This window comes from Lygodium microphyllum, chromosome 21 (assembly GCF_053477565.2).
Source record: "Lygodium microphyllum isolate KBCC chromosome 21, Lygodium_microphyllum_v1.1.10, whole genome shotgun sequence".
In the NCBI taxonomy this organism is placed as follows: domain Eukaryota; kingdom Viridiplantae; phylum Streptophyta; class Polypodiopsida; order Schizaeales; family Lygodiaceae; genus Lygodium; species Lygodium microphyllum.
The window spans coordinates 104,938,997-104,957,950 of record NC_141155.1 but is presented as its reverse complement, the minus strand read 5'-3'; the positions used below and the strand labels follow the sequence as shown (position 1 = coordinate 104,957,950).

General features: G+C 39.4%; 1 protein-coding gene across 2 annotated transcripts; it reads right to left on the bottom strand.

The window, feature by feature from the left end:
• Positions 1-3,431: 3,431 nt before the first annotated feature.
• On the bottom strand, positions 3,432-7,963 carry LOC148018379 (uncharacterized). 2 transcript variants are annotated; one of them, XM_087662086.1, is made up of 7 exons: positions 6,955-7,963; positions 5,826-6,756; positions 5,244-5,405; positions 5,092-5,157; positions 4,887-4,952; positions 4,700-4,768; positions 3,432-4,581 (listed from the first exon to the last, which is right to left on the bottom strand). In XM_087662086.1, the coding sequence occupies exons 2-7, from the start codon at positions 6,474-6,476 to the stop codon at positions 4,117-4,119; spliced, it is 1,479 nt and encodes a 492-aa protein (XP_087518212.1). In that variant the 5' UTR covers positions 6,477-6,756; positions 6,955-7,963; the 3' UTR covers positions 3,432-4,116. The 2 variants fall into 2 exon arrangements, with proteins under 2 accessions (XP_087518212.1, XP_087518213.1); XM_087662087.1 differs by having other exon boundaries at positions 5,826-6,701.
• Positions 7,964-18,954: the final 10,991 nt, after the last annotated feature.

Here is an 18,954-nt window from a genome sequence, read left to right as displayed (position 1 = left end):
ATATCCTTATTTATAGTAATTCATTGGAGAAATATGCTAGACACTTACATATCGTTTGACACGTTTTAAGGCAAGTGCAAATTTTTACCAAATTATTGAAATATTAACTTTTTCGCATGGAGTTGCTATACCTTGGTTATGTCATCTCAATTGATGGCATTTGCATCAATCGTGAAAAGTTATGAGCAATGCTTGATTGGCCTATTCCAAGGACCATGAGGTAAGTAAATATTTTTAGGTTTAATTGGATTTTTTTGAAAATTCACTAAGAATTATAATCATTTTGTTGAATCCTTGACATATTTGCTTAAGGATATCTGAAGCAAGAAGAAGCACATTAGTCCCTCGATTGTTTGAACTAGTGAGCTCAATCGATGTTTTTAAACATTAAAATGACTTGTTACCATTTTACCAATATTACAGATTATAGATCCGAATAAACTTTTTGAATTTTATTCAAATGCAAGTGAATGTTTTAGGTACTGTCCTTTATCAGGATTGCCAACCTATCACATTCGAGAGTTGTAAGCTCACGGATACCCAAACATGGTATACTACTCAAGAGAACGAATTATTAGTGGTCATCCACGCACTTAAAGTATGGCATCATTATTTTACAGTGCCCACTTTCTTATTTGGATGAACCACCACTCATTGAAATACTTATGTGATCAACCCAACCTCCATGGCTGCAAGGTAAGATTGACAGAGCTTATGCAAGATTTTAACTTTGAAATTCACTATAGAAAAGATGCAACTAAGTTGCTTGTCAATACTCTTAGTCAAATTCCTGAAGTCAATGCCTTGTCCTTTTTTGAAATTTCGACTAATTTCTATCATTCTCACAAAGGGCATTGCCAAAACGATCTTCACTTTGGTAAGATCTAGCAATTGGTTCAAGAGGAATCCAATAGCCCGAGAAGCTTAGGCAATCCAAACACCCAAAGGATAGTTACTGCGAGAAAGATGGCAGAATAGTATTCCATTTGTAATGATTTACTTTTTAAATAAGGCAAAGCATGTGCTTGATGATCATGATATTTGCAAAAAAAAAAAATATTTGAGTGTCACGATGTGCAGAGCACAAATGCCCTGGCATAAATCCAACTTTGGCCTTTGTCACTCGTTATTTTTATTGGTTGTATATTAAGACTACGATTAAGTATTATATGTGTGTGTCTCCAGTGTCAACTTAACAAAGTTGAATGTGGCACAAACAAGCGAGATGTTGCATCCTTTACAAATCCCTAATAGAAAATGCAATAGTATTTACAAATCCCTAATAGAAAATGCAATAGCATTTTTATGGATTTTGTAGTAAAACTGAGCCATACGAATCGAGATCATGATGCAATCTAGACTGTGGTCAATCAATTGACGAAAATGGATCCATTCATCCGTACAAAGATAACCATGAAAAGCCATGAGTTCATTGGTCTCTTTCTTGAATACCTTTATAGTCTTTATGTTTTGCCCAATGAAATAGTCAATGATCTAGATCCTAAATTCAATGGCCATTTTTTACAAATGGTCTTTCAGAAACTAGAAACTCGATTGTCCATGCTATCCTAAGAACATCTTGAAACCGATGGATAGATCAAACAGACAAATCAAACTATGGAGGATACATTTCGTGCATATCTTCCATAAATAATCTGACTGGGAGCATTATCTTTATCAAATTGAGTTTGCTTATAATGGTTTTAAGCATTCAAATATTGGTTATATATAGCCCATTTTTGCTTACATACTGTTATGAGCTGAAATCACCAATTGCCACAGAGCTCAAGGGGATGAAAATACAATCCATAATTGAGTTTTTATACGATATGTAGAGGATGTTGATGATTTTCTAAGAAAAGCATTAAAATGGCTTTGGATCATGCCGCATTTTATGCTAACCAACATTGTACTCTTAAAGAGCTTCAAAAATGCATGTGGATTTATCTTGAAGTCGCAAAGGACTCCAATTCAATGACTTCCTACAGATGCTATAAATTACCAAGAAGATAAGTAGTACATCCTATTAGTTGAACTTACCTTTGAAAATACGAGTTTACCCTATATTCCACATGAGTTGTTTGAAAGATTGACTGGGATAAGGTAACCAAATTGTCTCGATTAAGAAAGTCTCATAGCTTTAGGATACTACTCGTTATGGTCCACTCGAATCCGTATTGGTTCTTGATCTCAAGACTGAATGATCTCATCGGACCTTCGATCCAAAGTATTTTGGTCAAGTGAAAAAACCACTCAAAAGACAAAGGCTACTTGAAAGTCATTTTCCTCACTTAGTTCCTAAGGATATTACTGATGAGGACATCAATCATTCATAATAAGAGCGGAAGTGTTATGTCCTTGGACATCCAAATAAGTGCTAATAACATTGGTCACAATGGTTATGAAGTGACTTAGTGTGAATGCAATAAGGATACATCAAACTTAAGGCATTGGAGTTCTATAAATAGGACTTGATGCCCTATTGTGCACATTCATTATGTGATCACCACTCTTGGACTCTTAGCACGTTGGCCAACACATCCATAGATCAAGATGGTGTGAGTCCCTGGTATGAGACACCAACCCTTAGGATGCAGTCATGAATCCAAAGTGTTGCTAGCTCCCAAGCTAGGAGGCGATCCTAGGGGAATGTCACACCCATGTCTTGATGCATTTTATGGTACTATGTCCAATTCATTAGATACCTCCAAAAATGTACGTACTTCATGGACTAGTCCAATGAAACATGGCTTTTTTCAATTGGTTACCAACACAATTAGGGATTCTCCCTTCATTTTTGGTGTATTGTAGCATTTATTGCCTCATTGACCCAAAGCAATGAAGTGTGTGTGTTTGCAACACATTTACTTGCACATACCATGGCTCTAAGCCTCTCACAAAGTCTAGTAAAAGCTGCACCACGACCAAATCCATTGACTTAGGCATGTAATAACTAAAGTAAAGGTAGGACAACTGCACCCTTCTAAACTTAACTTGGATCCGCGACCATTGTCAACTAGGAGAGGCTCTATGTGCAACCACTCAGAGAGAGGAGAGAGGTGGGAGAAAGACGACCTGAGGAAAGAGAATGCAAGACCTCGTAACGAATTACTATCATGTCGTTTAAACTCGGCTAGTTCGAGTAGGTACTCCAACTCTAAAAGTTCAGATACAAGAGTTGTGTGACTAAAGTAAACGATCCATGCATTATTATACTTGTCCACAAGGACTTGTGGATGTGGTATCTGCCTAGGCGTGTCTAAGAGTTAGGCGTGGCCCTTACAATGTGAGCGGGCGCGTTTCATTTTGGTGGTATTCTAGGAGCCTGCTGACGAACGAGGACCGTGCTGTGCAAGGGGAGGGATGCTTCACTATGAGTCTATTCATGATACGCCTGTTGGCTTTGTGAACTCGCAGCTTAGGGGTTGCCCTTGACATCCTCACAATGTCTATGTAAATAAATCCCAGGTTCTCTGCATGAATCTGCACAGAAATTAAGCTGAAGGAAGCAATGACGTGCAGCAAGAGAAGCTCGGATAAATGGCTTTGGCATTCAATATTAGCCTCGCTTGAAGAACAGCCACTTGTTGGGATTGAAAAAATGATCTGTGACATCCTCACAATGTCTATGTAAATAAATCCCAGGTTCTCTGCATGAATCTGCACAGAAATTAAGCTGAAGGAAGCAATGACGTGCAGCAAGAGAAGCTCGGATAAATGGCTTTGGCATTCAATATTAGCCTCGCTTGAAGAACAGCCACTTGTTGGGATTGAAAAAATGATCTGTATTTCCAGTGATAATGGCATGAGTAGAAAATTCTCACACACCAAGTCAGCACTTAATGGGCCAGAGATGCTCATGCTCACTTACGTGAGCATGCCTTTCTGTGGTCCTAGAAACAGTGAAGCCAACACAATTTTGACTTGTAAGTATCATGTGCACAGCAAAAGGATGGAAGAGACCTTTTCCTGTGATTTTCAGAGGGCCCTCTTGATTGCCATGACATTGTACTGACGTCAGTCTTGAATTGGATTGTGATTCTCATGTTTTGTGTACAGTTACTTTACCAACAACTAATTGACAGAGTGCAGGTTGCGTTTTGTGCGAGGAAGAGGTTAGCCTCTAGGATCATCCCTGCTTTTCAAACCACCCTTCATCAAGGGGGGCAAACTGGAAGCTTTATCATTTGCGGTATCTTCCTTTGGTTTGGGTGTATCAGTCCCTGTCCCTGACTTGCCAATACCATCTCTTCCCATTGCACTCTGTGCAAGTGCAGCCATCACTACAGGATTAGTACTCCCACTTGCAGCTGCAACCTGCAGCTCCATGGCTTGCTTCATGTTCCCACCACCCTCCCCCTTCGATTGCATCGGCTGCCGGGCACCAGTGCTTGAGATTGCTGTTGCTAAAGATATGGGCATCAGACAAAGCCCTTTACTTTGCAAGTACTGCATGGCTGCACTCATGTCCTCGTCCATAAGTCGTGCTACTTGGCGCTCTGCAAATGCCATGCCATCTTGAGAGGGGCCTGCTATCCCATTTGCTTGTGCCAGGTTTGCTGCCAAAAAGTTACCAGCTCCCTGAAATCCAAAGTATGGCGAGCTTAGAACCCGGGTATGTGAAACTTCTGGCTGTGAAGATTGACAAAGTAACAACAAGTGATTCCACATAGCCATGAAGAAAACGTTAAATATTTACCTCTCCAGGCAGATCAGCTAAGAGTGGGGCTGCTGCACCAGCTCCACCAAGCCTACACATGCTCAAGCACTGAAGATGACGGAAAACCAAACAAATAACATCAGCAAGACTTTTGGATCTGTTGATCAACATAGATTAGCTCTGCAGTAGTTGGCTTCATCAAGGATGAACGTCTGTGAAAAATTACCTTGACTTGCATTTGTAAAAACTTGACATAACCGATAATCTCATCCAGCATTGAGGCCTTGTCAGTCTGCAAAATGTTCAAGGACCTTGTTTCAACATAGGATAGTCTCATGCTGAAATAACTCGAGAAATGGTGTCATGCAACATCACAGATGTGCATAAAACACTGACAATACAGCCGATTGACAATAAGAGAGGAGGCACACCTTATTTGAATCTGGAACAAGCTCTTGAAGGGCTTTCATTCTTTCTGCTATCCTTTCCCTACGGTTCTGTCACACAACAGGACAACTCTGTAAAGTCGAGGTGTGCCAATGGAAGTGTAAACAAACATGTGAAGAACTATTTGTGTCTGTACCCGCTCGGCAATACTGTGTGGATCTGTGGCTTGACCACGACGAGCTCTGACACGAGGCCTAACAGCTCCATTTGTAGCAACTGCATTAGGATCTTGGCCGAGAGCCGGCTGATCTCCAAAACCTTGCCCTGATTGTATGCCTTGTGGTTGTGCAACATGAACCTGAGACCATAGTCAAGTAAATCATGGGTAGCAGTTGAAGAGATGGAAATATCATCAGCTCAGAAATGCAAGCAGCATCATATCTTTGGGATCCGAAGCACATATACAATAAGTTTTAGGCATTTTTCCATGAGGGAAAGGGGCTACTTTCGCTTGCTTTTCCCTATAGTGTTCAACATTGTCAGCTTCTGCTCGGAAGGCATCATATATCTAGCTAGGTGTCATTGGCAGCAGCAGGGAGCTGCTGGTCCCCCACCCCGGGCCAGCAGCCCCTGTCCCCCAACTGCACTGAGCTAGGTATACAATCCCTCCCTCAGAGAAGCTCATGATGTCGTCTTAATTCACAATGTGGGAATTATACTGGGAGCTTGTCTAAAGCTTCTTGTGATATTAAGCATTTTGTATACATAGTTCTCTTACCATATTCCCTGGATGGCTTTCTCTCAACACATCGTCTTCCTCATGTGGTCTTTTCCCCAAATGAACATCACTGAGAACTCCTCCTCCTCGCAGTGTGAATGTCTCAGACTTTCCTTGCCCCGATGCTGCAGGCATTGATGGTGCGCCACTCATGTAAGGAGCCGGTGGTCGCCATGTTGGTGCCATCATGGATGAAGGCTGAAGGTTGTGTGATGGTTGCTGAAACCCAGGACCTTCATACGTGTTGTTTGGTATTGCTTGTGGCCCTCTTGATGACCCCCCTACAAGAGATGAGGCATTGTTGTTATTGAGCTGCAGACCACCCACAGGAGCTCCTCCTTTAGCTAGTCTGGGAGCTGGGATGTGAGAAGCATCCTGGGCCTCTCCTTGGCTTGGCTCAAATATGTGCCCATTTCCTTCTTGCAGGGCCCTGTTCAGCCCCTGGTCGTTCTCTAAAGTGCCCATCATGCGGCTAGGTGGCATCAGTGGCATTGTAGACAGCTTTGGGAGACCTGATATCCCTGTAATTGAGTCAATTGCCATGCTGGTTGCTGCACTTCCTCCTGCTATCTCCCAGGGCCCTCTGTTGTTCATGCCAATCCCATCTCCCCAGGCAGATGTTGAGAGCATCTGCTCCAGAAAATCGTCCATTGTCCTTGGCCACAGATGCCAGTAGCTGCCGGAAGGCTTGCCTGTGTGTCGTCAGCGCCTGCCACTTATGCTTCTACTGCACTGTGCCTCAGTGCTTGAGAGCTTGAAATTAGCATGCTCAAAGTCTTCGCTTGGAAGGATTTGGAGAACTTGTTGAATGACTTGACGACTTTTTCCCTGAGTTGTATGTATGCAAAGGCACAAGTATGAAGTGCTGTATTTTGGCTGCCAATCGAGGAAATCGATCTGAGATGTGTTGCAAAAGAAATCAAGGGACTAACTGCAAGATGTAAAAAGCACCACGATCTTAAGCCCTGAAACTACATTGCTTGTTGAAACCCACCGAATACAAGATTAAAGAGCCTACATTGCTAGGGCATGAACTAATTCGAGCTACATGCAAATGAACGTTCAAAAGGGGTCTAGACACATACAATCGTCAGCTTGGATATTGGGTAGAGAGAGGATTCAGAGTTACCACAGTTGGTCGATGGTCACAGGCGATGCAGTGGCTTGTAAAAAGGTATAATACCCTTTGAATCTGATAGCTGCAGTGCGCTCAGCAGAAAGAGAGTTCTATTTGTCTTTGTTGAGACGCCGATGGATCGGTGAGGCCTTAAAGTTCAAGTATAAGAAGGCCTTTCAGCTGCGGCAGGATTATGAGGGAGGAAAAGACTAGAGAGAGAGAGAGCGAGAGTGAGAGAGAGAGAGAGTACATTGCAAAGGAACGGCGTCTTTGGGTCTGATGTATGGATCATGGATGGAGCTACAGGGACTGCTGCATGAGACAGAGAGAGAGAGAGAGAGAGAGAGAGAGGGTCCCTGCGAATGGGAGGGAATTAACTGGGTCGATTGATGGTGATGAATGATGATGAGACGAGAGAGAGAGAGAGGGGGCGTTGACTGTTGTGCGATGGGAGACACGAACGAGAAGGTGGCAAAAAGACCAGGCAGGAAAGAGAAGCTGGCATTATCGCGGGAACGCGCGCATGTGCGTAGATGAGAGAGAGCATCAGCATGAGACGAGAGGTCAGGCTGTGACTAGAAAGAGGGGAGAGAGAGAATACATGAGAGGAGAGATGCTACGAGGATAGAGAGAGAGTGTGTGTGTGTGTCACAGTGTGTAGAGAGGGAGGGAGAGGATGTGAATTGAGAACTTGAGATGCTAGGTAAGCATAGAAAACGAGAGAGAGTATAGAGGCAGGGAGAATTTAGAAAGGAGGTACAGTATCTCAGTAAAATGAGATACTCTACCTGATTGTACTGATAATACGGCGTATTGAAAGAGAAAGGATGTAGAATATCTCAGTATAATGAGATGACAGATGAGTATATACTATAGCCTAGAAGAGAAGAGAAGAGAAGAGATTCACGAGAAGAGGAGAGAGAGAGGAGGTATAGGGATGCATCATGCCCTATGAGTATGAGTAAAGAAAGAAGAGAGAGATGGCCGTGTCCAGAGAGAGGAGGGGCAATATAACCCGAGAGAGAGAGAGAGAGAGAGAGAGAGAGAGGAAGGCCAGCAGACTCCCAGAGAGCCGGGAAATACACGGAGAGAGTCTGAGAGAGAGAGAGAGAGAGAGAGAGAGAGAGAATGGCCGTGCCCCCCGCACCTCTGCTAGGGCCAGTCATATATTACCGTAACTTATTTTTCTCCTTTTCCTTTTCCAGCGCTTTTCGAAAAACCGTCTTTGTGCACGGCGTGCGTCCCCACATTGAAGGCTTCCATCATTAAAAAAAACTATTTAACAAACGAGGAAAATTCCCCGCCCTAAAAAATGGTGGGCGCCCACCGACACCCTGCCACCTGTCCTCCGTTGCCCCGCTCGTTAAAAGTCCTTTCACACGTTCTTCCCTAAAGGGTTAATAAAGAGGTCACCTTGCCTCCTCGCTGCTCGTTCACGTGTGGAAATCTTTTTGGTTCCTTTCGTTTCTTTTATGAGTGGCGGGTCACAAACCTAAGATGGGTTTCACGCGGAGTGCTTCCAAACAAAGAAAACATGAGCATTTCATTGAAAAACCCTTCACATGGCGATTTAAAGGTTAGTTTGCGGATTTATGGGGCAATGTATGCGTTTCCATCCCATCGAATTATGACCCACAACTTCAACAAAGATACCACAACATTCCCTTCACATCACGAATTGGTTGAGGCAACTCGATAATGCATTCATAGTCGTGTACACTAATAAGCACCATCCTTGCTAAATACAACAATTCCACCACCAAAAGGCAATGACAACATCAAACAACATTGAAAGTTTTGGAAACTTTGCAAAAGTAAGGAATTAAACCTCCTATAAACTTGGAAATTACTATGGAACTTTTCATGTCAAGGACAGAATTGTTAAAAGCACCCTTTGCAAGCTCTCTGTGTGAAAACCCTCTAAGATCCAAAAATGTTACTTTTAATCATATGTTCATATTAGAAGCAATTATTATGATATGTTCATATTTATGAACATACCCTTGTATGTAAATATGGAGTATCATTATGATTTATGGTGATTTCTATCTATCTCTAAAATGTTTTCAAGATGTGGAAGATCTTATTTCTTCTTTTAAATAGTGGATTGGTGATATTAGCCACTAAAAGTATCCCCACATAAGATTATAAGTCTAGTCTCATCCTAATAAATTGTAGAGACTAAACTAAGAGAAAGCTTTAGCATCTTTTACCTTAGAATTCATGAATACTCCATACGCACATTTGATTATTATTCTAAGCATATAAAAAAGTTACTTGTTTTCCATGATCATAAGGTTTTACTTATATGATATCATCCAATATGGATAGCACACATGTGGAAGAACATGAAAGATATTGAAAAACCAAATAGCACTAATTAGGAGGAAGAAGGTGATCATGGCATCATGTTGAAAGACCTTAAAGTGGAGAGGGTAGAATTCTTGTTGTTCTTGTATGGAGAAAGATTATAGAGACTAGGATAGCTTGCATCACCTCAATGAATGGATCCCCAAGGTTTAATCGGTCGAACATTTTGTGTGCATGTAGTGTACATGAGATATTATGAGTCTATATACTTTAATCAATGTCATTTCTTGGCAAGAATCCAATTAAGCTAGTTCACCTTGGCTCAACAACCAAAGCATAGCCCTCTCCTTAATGAGGTCCATGTGTTTCCAACTATCTAAGGAAAGTTGATTTATCATAGGGTTTACTTTTAACACAATGCATAGTTCTTTAATCGTTTGACAAGATTCATTAGAGCAACCTTAGACAAGTATGATTATCTTAAATCTTTAGAAAATGTGATACATTCTCTACACCATATTAACCTTAATATTAACATAATTGTCATAATCATGCTATAGTGCCTACTTTGCAAGTTCTTCCTTTGGGATATCATAGTGAATGCCAGTGCACACCAAGCACCAAAGAAATGTAGCCTTAGGTACTATCAAAGATATCAATAGCCTAGTGGTAAATCAAATTTCTCATCCCTAAGTCCTATTATTTTTATCCTAGTTTTCAATAGACACTATACATCTCTATATGCTTGCATTAGAAGTGGCAAAGGGAAATGGCTATTGTGAAGGAGCAATTACTACATAACAAGGTTTTAGTCATTGATAACAGTCATCTATTAGAGAAGGCATAATTTGACACCAAATCATTTCAAATGGGCTAAAGAACTTAAAAGATGCCTTAACGTAGGTAGTAGTTTGACGACAAACCGTTTGTAATTGGGCTCTATGACTCAATGTAGAGGGAGAAGGAAAAGTTATGAAATTATCATATCTACATTGAGATGCAATAGCACTACCATCTCATGGTATAGACTAGGAGAATGTGCTTTCCAAGTTACAACTATACTAGGCCATCTAACACATTCTAAAAGAGTCAATTGTGCAAGACAATCTAGATATCACACTATCGATCCCTTTCTATTAAATGATTATAATGATTCTGAGGCTTCATTTATCTTTTATTGCTTCTATAATGAAAAGATCAACAAATCCCCTAGCGAGAGAGTGAATTGAGACACCATGTTCAAGAGATGTGCTTCGATGGCTTTGGTATAAATATAATATAGGATCACCCGACAAGCAAACGAGCGAGCAATTGCTTCACCTCTCCAAGCAAGAAATGTACTTCTTTTCGTAGAAGTCAAATTGATTGGACATGAGCACTTTTAAATGTGTCAAATGAGTGGAATTGTGGAGTCTAAAGGTGATTAAGACTTCAATAATCTCCATAAATTAATTCATCATTTGAATTGATTTCATCACACATTGGACTTTTGCTTTCTATGACCAAATTAAAATATGTGTAATGTTTTGAAAGTGTTATAAGGATAGTTTGGACATTGAAAGTATTTGTTATGCTCTCAACTAGAGCCTCAATCTAAGAAGGCAATTGAAAAGGCTAATCTTATCCCTTTGAGGATGATATGATTACTTACTTCAATGCATCTACCACATTATTCAAAAGAACATCTAATTATGGGAGTTACATAGTTATTTAAGATTTCAACCTCATGCATATGCATATTTCTAAAGGAGTGTTAACATGGAAAACAATGTGTAGTTATGTAAGTACTGGTTATTAAACCACATTACAAAGCAATATGGTGCTTTAAGTTATTTAAAGGTGCACTTACTCTATGGTGCACACGTGGTATCAAAGAGGTACAATGTTAAAGTCACATTTCCAAGGAAAGATTAGCAAATCCAATGTCAATGTCTTAGAACTTTGTGTAGTTTTAAGTTCATATTAAGCCATGTGGTAAAGCTCAACAAGAAGAGTTTTACTATTGTGAACTTTGAAACATACTAAGTGTGGAAGCTTTCCCAAAACTTGTCTAGTTTAACTTTCTTTATTGCCATAGTGTTGGCATTTGGATTAATGGAAAGAAGGGGGTGATTATATATGGGCAAGTAAGTGTGATGTAAACTTAGTAAGGTCAAGCACATAGATGTAAGATGTGGTCCCATGGATATAGCTTGCTTCAATAATGGACAAGGTGGTGAACTTGAAATGATGGGATGAGCAATGTAAAGGGATCTTTTATACATGCGAGTGTCCTTGAAATGGTTTAATTAGCTAGCAATTAATGAAGTGGTCTCATATGTGAACCATGGCTAATGTAATCTCCCATAGAAGTGGGAACAACCTTTATAGGATATTGTAAAAGTGGATGCCCTCAAGTGTGACGCCTTTTAGGACACTTGGCATCGATCTTTGTCCTTGTGGCATGTGTGGTGGGAACACATGCATAGACCTTGTAAAGAAAGCCTCACTCTTATAAATAAAGTTGTGTATATTTGATCTAGGGTAAGACTTATCAAGATGTAGTCCATTGTGCTCGTGACTTTCATTAGATTGGTTGCATTATATAATCTTGATATGATTATTGATTAATCATCTTGTCACTAATCACACATTTTCCCAATCCTAATTATGCCAACAATGAGTATCTGAGTGCAATGCTCCTAGACCTTTTTTAGACTCACTCATGCAAAGATCTTGTCCAAATTTGCCCAAATTTTTATTTGGTTTTTCTCCAATTCAAATAGGAGTAATGTGAACAACTATGAATGTCTTGTTAGAGGGTGTTTGGAGGAGAGGAAGAGATGGTAAGTCTTCTTTTTTTTGTTCATCTACCTATATGACTTGGTATCCTTGGTAGCTATGGATTGGTAGAGTTGCAAGCTTACTTAGCAAAAGATGTGGCAACATCATTGGTGTTATGAGGTTAGCTATATGATTGCACATCACTCACTATGACCGTTAATATTGTAGGAGGTGTTTCTAAAATTTGTGATGTATATTTGAAACTTTCATGCACTTGTCATGTCCCTCGTCAAACTCATTATAAGAGACTCCTCTAACAAACAAGAATTCTCTAATTTAGGCAAGTCCAAATCTCCCAAAATCCATAGCTCACTAGCAAGTAATCTCATCCTAACTTTGAGTTAGAGATGGAAGTCAAGGTAATGCACAAGTCAATGAAACTTGATAGACCAAAAAGGGTATTGCATAAGTGGTAGGTAGACATTAAATGGAAATCATGAAACAAACTTGGCATAGCTAACCTTGTCAACAATGATAACACTAACATCTTTTCATATGATTGCTACAAAAAATAAGAGAAGCACCATGTACACTACTTTGTTTGTTGCAACCATAATTCTATCAATGTACAAAGATGGAGCCCTACATTCAAATTAGCAAAGTCAAAAACATTGAAAAAGAGATGAGTATATCTATAATAAGCCCTAAAGGGATTGCTACAAAGTTCTCTCTAAGAAAGTAAGGGATCAATAGTAATATATTTAAAGTCTACATGATTAAAAATTTTCCAAATGGTCCAAATTGTCCAAAACCTCATTCAATCAAAGAACTTGGTGTATTTCCCCAAATGGGAATGAGGGCAAAATTAAAGGACATTTAGATAAGTACAAGTTCTAGCAACAAAACTTCCAAAAAAATTTGGGAAAGAGAAATTAGGATTTTCCAAACACAATAATACATTTGGATGATCCTTTATCTAGCTAAAAGTGGACATCATTTGCAATTATAAAGACTTAATAATTGGAAACTCATGCTAAAAATTCTAATGAAAGAGGTTAACATTTGGATTTGGACAAGGATTAGGTTAAAAGGACTTATAAGCTCTTGAAATTTGTTTCAAACTACTTATAATCCATGCCTAAGCCAAGGGGGATAAAAAGGTTATGTTGATAGTTTGGAAATTGTCCCTTTTCCATGATGAGTTTGGGAAGGAATCCCACAAAAATAGAGAATTTGTTTCCTTTTACAAAACTTTTGCAAATAGAAAAGTTAAGCAATAAGCATGATAGTTTCACCCTCCTCCATTGGTACCATAACATATCACCTATTGCACTTGTCATCTTACTATGACTATTATTTTTCTACTAGGTGCTTCTAAAATTTATGATTTATATTTGAAACTTTCATGCCCTTTTCATGTCCCTTGTCAAACTCATTTTGGGAAACTCCTCTAATAAACAAGACTTCTCTAATTCAAGCAAGTACAAAACTCCCAAAATCCATAGCTCACTACTATTGAGTAATCTTTCATCCTAACTATGGGTTAGAGATGGAAGTCAAGGTAATGCATAAGATAATGAAACTTGAGGGAATAGTAGTTTGCGAAATCATAGCCCTAAAAGGGTATTGCATAAGAGGCAGGCAGATATAAAATGGAAATTGTGAAAAAAACCTAGCATAGCTAACATTGTCAATCATAACACTAACATCTTTTCACATAATTGCTACAAAAAATCACACAAGCACCATGTACGCCACTTTGCTTGTTGCAACCATAATTCTATCAAAGTGAAAAGATGGAGCCCTAAATTCAGATTAACATTGAAAGAGATGAGTCTATCTATAAGCCCTAAAGGGATTGCTATAAAGATCTCTCAAAGAAAGTATGGGATCAATAGTAATACAACTAAATTTGACATGATTTAAAAAATTCAAAATGGTCCAAATTGTCTAAAATATCATTCAATCAAAGAACTTGGCATGTTGCCCCAAAGGATTAGGGATAGTATTGAACAAAAAAGTATGCAACGTGATGAGAAGGGAAGTGCATCCTTAAATAACCTTAAATCCTATTTGTGAAATCATGGGAATAAGGGCAAAATATAGAACATGGGGAGTATTTTACTTGGATAAGCACAAGTTCCAGCAACAAAACTTTCCCTTTTTATTTGGGTAATGGCAATTAGGATTTTCCAAACATAAGAATGCATTTGGGTGATCCTTTATCTAGGTAAAATGGATAATATGTCAACAACACAATGTAGTGGACATCATTTGCTTATAAAGACTTGATAATTGAAAACTTATGCTAAAAATTGTAAGCAAGAGCTTAACATTTGAATTTGCATGAGGATTAGGTTAAAATGACTTTGTTTAAACAAATAACAAGATATTAAGTATATTGAAAATAGATAAAAATTGGGGCATATACAAAGTGCCACCACAAGTGGCTATTTGCGAGGGGAAGGGTGGGGTTCCTCAGGTTCTTTTTAAGGCATTAGAAAATACCTTGAAGGCCTTAACCTTAATTGCAAAAGCTTTATAGAAAGCCAAAATATCACTCCTAACTACCTACCACTTGTCTAGAGGGGAAGCTAATTTGGCCATTTTGTTCATGTTCCATAACTTCATATACTCCTCATTCTTCTCTCCCTTATCTCCAAAGAGATCGGTCATGCAATCCAGCATATCACCAAAACCTGTTTTGTTGATCCATGCCTTAAGCTTTCTCCACAACCTATTCACTTCAATACAGTCTTGAAACATGTTTCGGATTGACTCTGGTTCCAAAGACCTTGTGTAGTTTCTCTTTGATGGAGAACTTGTTCATGACTAGGCTCCAAAGCTAAAAAATTAACTTCTTGGAGTGGGTTGATATGCATACCCTTTTCTCCTAGGTTTTGATTTTTTATTTTGGTTGCCATCTCCTCCAATAAGTGGCTACTCTCATAAACTAATCATTAGATCTGTGTCTAGTATCTTTAGGCTTCCTCCATTTTCATAGTGCCTTTTTGCTAGATGCTTTCAAGAACTTAGTAAGATTGGCATTGCATGATTTTCAAGTTAGGCCATGAAGGCTTAGCTTTGCTCACAACTCTTTGTGTGAACTGAGCTTCCCCCTCATTTAGGTTGAATGTCTTTTGAATAGTTTCAACTCTTTTTGGAAGTACATTCTCCTCATGTCCCAAACGTCTTCTCACTTATAGGATTTCTTTAGCTACCATGCTTTTAGTTAGGCTAGGCATGCCTTCCACAGGGGTGTACGAGGGGTCATATGCGAAGCAGCTTGTCCATATTATCTGCATCAAGGAAGAATCTCCCCTCCTATCTTGGGCACCGACCAAACTTGCCTCTCCCACCACTTTTAGCCATACTCTATCTACCGTGCCACTTTGAATTGAGTCAGTTTGATCCCTTGCCCCGAGAGGATGGGATCCATCCAACCTATGTCACCAAATTGGCAAGCCTCTAATCTTGCACTTGTTGAGCCAATGCCTTATTAGAGTGGTCCAGGGGGTGCGATCTTCTTCAACCCTCTTAATTAAGTTAAAAAATCAACACATTGGCCTTGTTCGCTAGGCAAGGGACTCCCAATCCACCTTCCACTTTAGGCAATGTCACCAACCTTGGAAATTTGTAATGTATGCCTTATAAGATCTTGGAATTTGTTTCAAACTAGCCTATAATGCATGCCTAAACCAAGGGGGATAAAAAGGTCATGTTGATAGTTTTCATTAGTGAATTTTGTTTAGCAATTTTTGTGCAACCCGTTTTCTTCAAGAAATTAGGCATTGCACAACGAGGCCAGTGTTTAACATTAGCATTACAAACACTTATGTAGCATGAGTGGGCAATAACATGCGCTCTATAGATATAATTCTCATTTTCCCCTAGTTGTACATGATCAATGCTCGTTAGATGCAAGTTAGCAGTATTGTTCTCACTTTAGAACACACAAACTCCAGGCTATTTTCCATTATAGTGTTGCACATATTCGTCTTAGAATAACTAAAAAGACATTGTCTAAATGCTAAGACCTTATAGTAACATACTTAAACTTTTACATAATAAACTAAGATAGACATAAGGAGAATTGGACCCAAATATACTTTGTTTAGAGTGTTAATCTAAGTTTATTTGAGAGCAAAGAAACAAATATGTACAACAAAAAATCGTCATCACTAATGCTGATGGTAGCTTACACTTAAGCTCTCCTTGCAAAGGGCCAAGTTGCATGTGGAGGGAAAGAGGTATGGATCTTTTTCTTATAACTCTATGTGTGTGAATTTAATCATCCATTTAATTTTATGGGCTTAGCTTAATTGTTCAAAGGGAGTTAGCATCTTAGAGAGGGGGTTCAAGGTTGCTCCAATGGGGGTTTTAAGGTATTTCTTCTATCTCCTTCCCTCACCATCTCTCTCCCTCTCTCCCCCTAATGTGTGTGTGTGTGTGTGTGTGTGTGTGTGTGTGTGTGTGTGTGTGTGTGTGTGTGTGTGTGTGTGTGTGTGTGTGTGTGTGTGTGTGTGTGTGTGTGTGTGTGTGTGTGTGTGTGTGTGTGTGTGTGTGTGTGTGTGTGTGTGTGTGTGTGTGTGTGTGTGTGTGTGTGTGTGTGTGTGTGTGTGTGTGTGTGTGTGTGTGTGTGTGTGTGTGTGTGTGTGTGTGTGTGTGTGTGTGTGTGTGTGTGTGTGTGTGTGTGTGTGTGTGTGTGTGTGTGTGTGTGTGTGTGTGTGTGTGTGTGTGTGTGTGTGTGTGTGTGTCACAAGAGGGACCAAAGGTGTGACATATGTAACTCCCATTGTTATTTATCCTAGGACAAATGTTAGTAGTTGTTAAGTTTATTTTTATGAGTTTAGCATTAGGCTTGCCTAGGTTTGGAAGGGGTAAAAGAGGGTTGCCCTTTTCTTAGATGAATGCTTTATAATTGAATTTATTTCTAAGTTGGATCGATTTGACTAGATCGAGGTTCCACTGAGACTAATCCTTTGGAGGACCAATGATAACTCATCTGTAGTTAGCTTAAACTTGTGTTTAATTTTTGTCAGTACCATCCATATTCTATTTTCATAACCTAGATGTCCTCCTATACTTCAATTCCTTTTTTGTAAATTTTGAGACCCATGGATAACTAGTGGGCAAGAGTGGTCCCACACTAAAAGCTAAACTAGATTGAGTCAACTACAGTTCATGGTAGAGTGAGGTTAGGTTTGTTTGTCAATTTAATATTTTGGGCTTGTATTTTAGCTGTGCTTGCCAAAGCCTTTTGACCAGGGGAGTAGTTTTTCCCATTTGTAAATCCATATGTGCAAAGGTGACAACTAGGGCATACAAGTGTTTCCATCTAGGACACTCCCCTAGAGAGAATTGTTCTACATACCTATGTAGGAGAACTGCCCAATCATCAAACAAAAGTATTGTGCTTTTAGCAATCCACTTGGCAATGAGTTTATTTGAGAGCTATTCTAGATCTGATAGGCCTAGATCTCCTTGCTTTTTGGCCAAGGTATAAGATCTCAAAGCAACTTTAGAGAATTTTTTTGCCATTGGAGCTGAAAGGAATGTATGGTAGACCACTTCAAGTTCCTTGATGGTTGTCTTTGGGGCTCATTGAGTGCCACACATAAACCTAAGATAAGCTATAAAGGTTCTTTTGAAGGGTGTTACCTATAGTCTTAATCTCCGATAGATAGATACAATTGGGAGAGGGATGATTTTGATATAGCCATGTTTTAATCGTTCTAGCTCTTAAAGGCTTTATGAGGCACTTCAGTTATAGGAAATGATGCTTAAGGCATTCATCATTAATGTTTTTATTAGGTTTTTTGGAACTAGAAGGCTTACTCTAGGAGATTGGAGATTGGAGATTGGAGATTGGACATGGATTTATGTTTGTTTGGAAGCCTTGTGGGGAGGGTTTCCTCCTCAACCTGAGTTATGTTATAATCTTTGGGTATGGAGTTGAAGCCATACTCCTTCTCAGAATCTGATTTCAAATGCTTAATAAATTGGGAGCTATCTAGAACTCCTTGTTATCATCATCGAATGAAACATCTACCTAGGCTTGAGAAGGGGAATCTTTGCTTCCATCTTATCTTTCCCCTTCATGGAGGGCGTTTTCTGAGTCCCATATGTTTTGGGGTTAGCCAATTTCATTAGAAGGGGAGAAAATTTGTTTTGGATTTTAGGTTTATTGTTGTTAGTCTTAGTGTTGGGAGACTTGTTTTGCTAGTATTTCTAAGAATTTACTGATTGGAATCCATCTAACTTGGAGTCTCCCTGATGCTCCTTTCATTAGTCTAACTATTTCATATCAGGGAAATATTTAATATAGCGGCTTTGCTTATGACACCAACAACAAGGATTAGGTAGAATTTTGTAAACAAAAGGTTGTTCTAGTGTTGGGATGCCATATTCATCCATAATCTCTAGATATTCAGGGAGGTTTGCTGAGAGGTCAAGTTCTACTAGTGCACGGGGATGCCATGTTGGATTCCAAAGGTTAATTGGTTTCTGCCTAGAGTCCTATCCAGAGGAGCTAGGATAGATTTTAAATATGGATGAAGCTACATAGGAAGATTTGGTAACTCTACCCATACCAACACTCTAGTAGGCTTGGGACCATTTGGCCTAAGGTCTGTGACCATTTGATTAGGGTGAGGGGTGAATTTTTTACCACACATTGGGCATGGTCTAGAAATTTAAGTATAGTTGACTTAGAATCAAACAAGAAGATGAAATAATTATTTGAAAGGTATTGTGTAGCCAAGACCTAGTCCCCCTAGAGATTCCCATTTGTATTTTGCCCAATTTTTGAAGAACTCTTTTTGGGGGTGAGGTCCATGCACTAGGCTTATGGAGATCTTTGTAGCCTCTAAAAGGTTTCCTCCCTAATGGCATTATTCAGTGTACTCTTGAGCCAAAATGTGGCACAAGAGGTTGTCA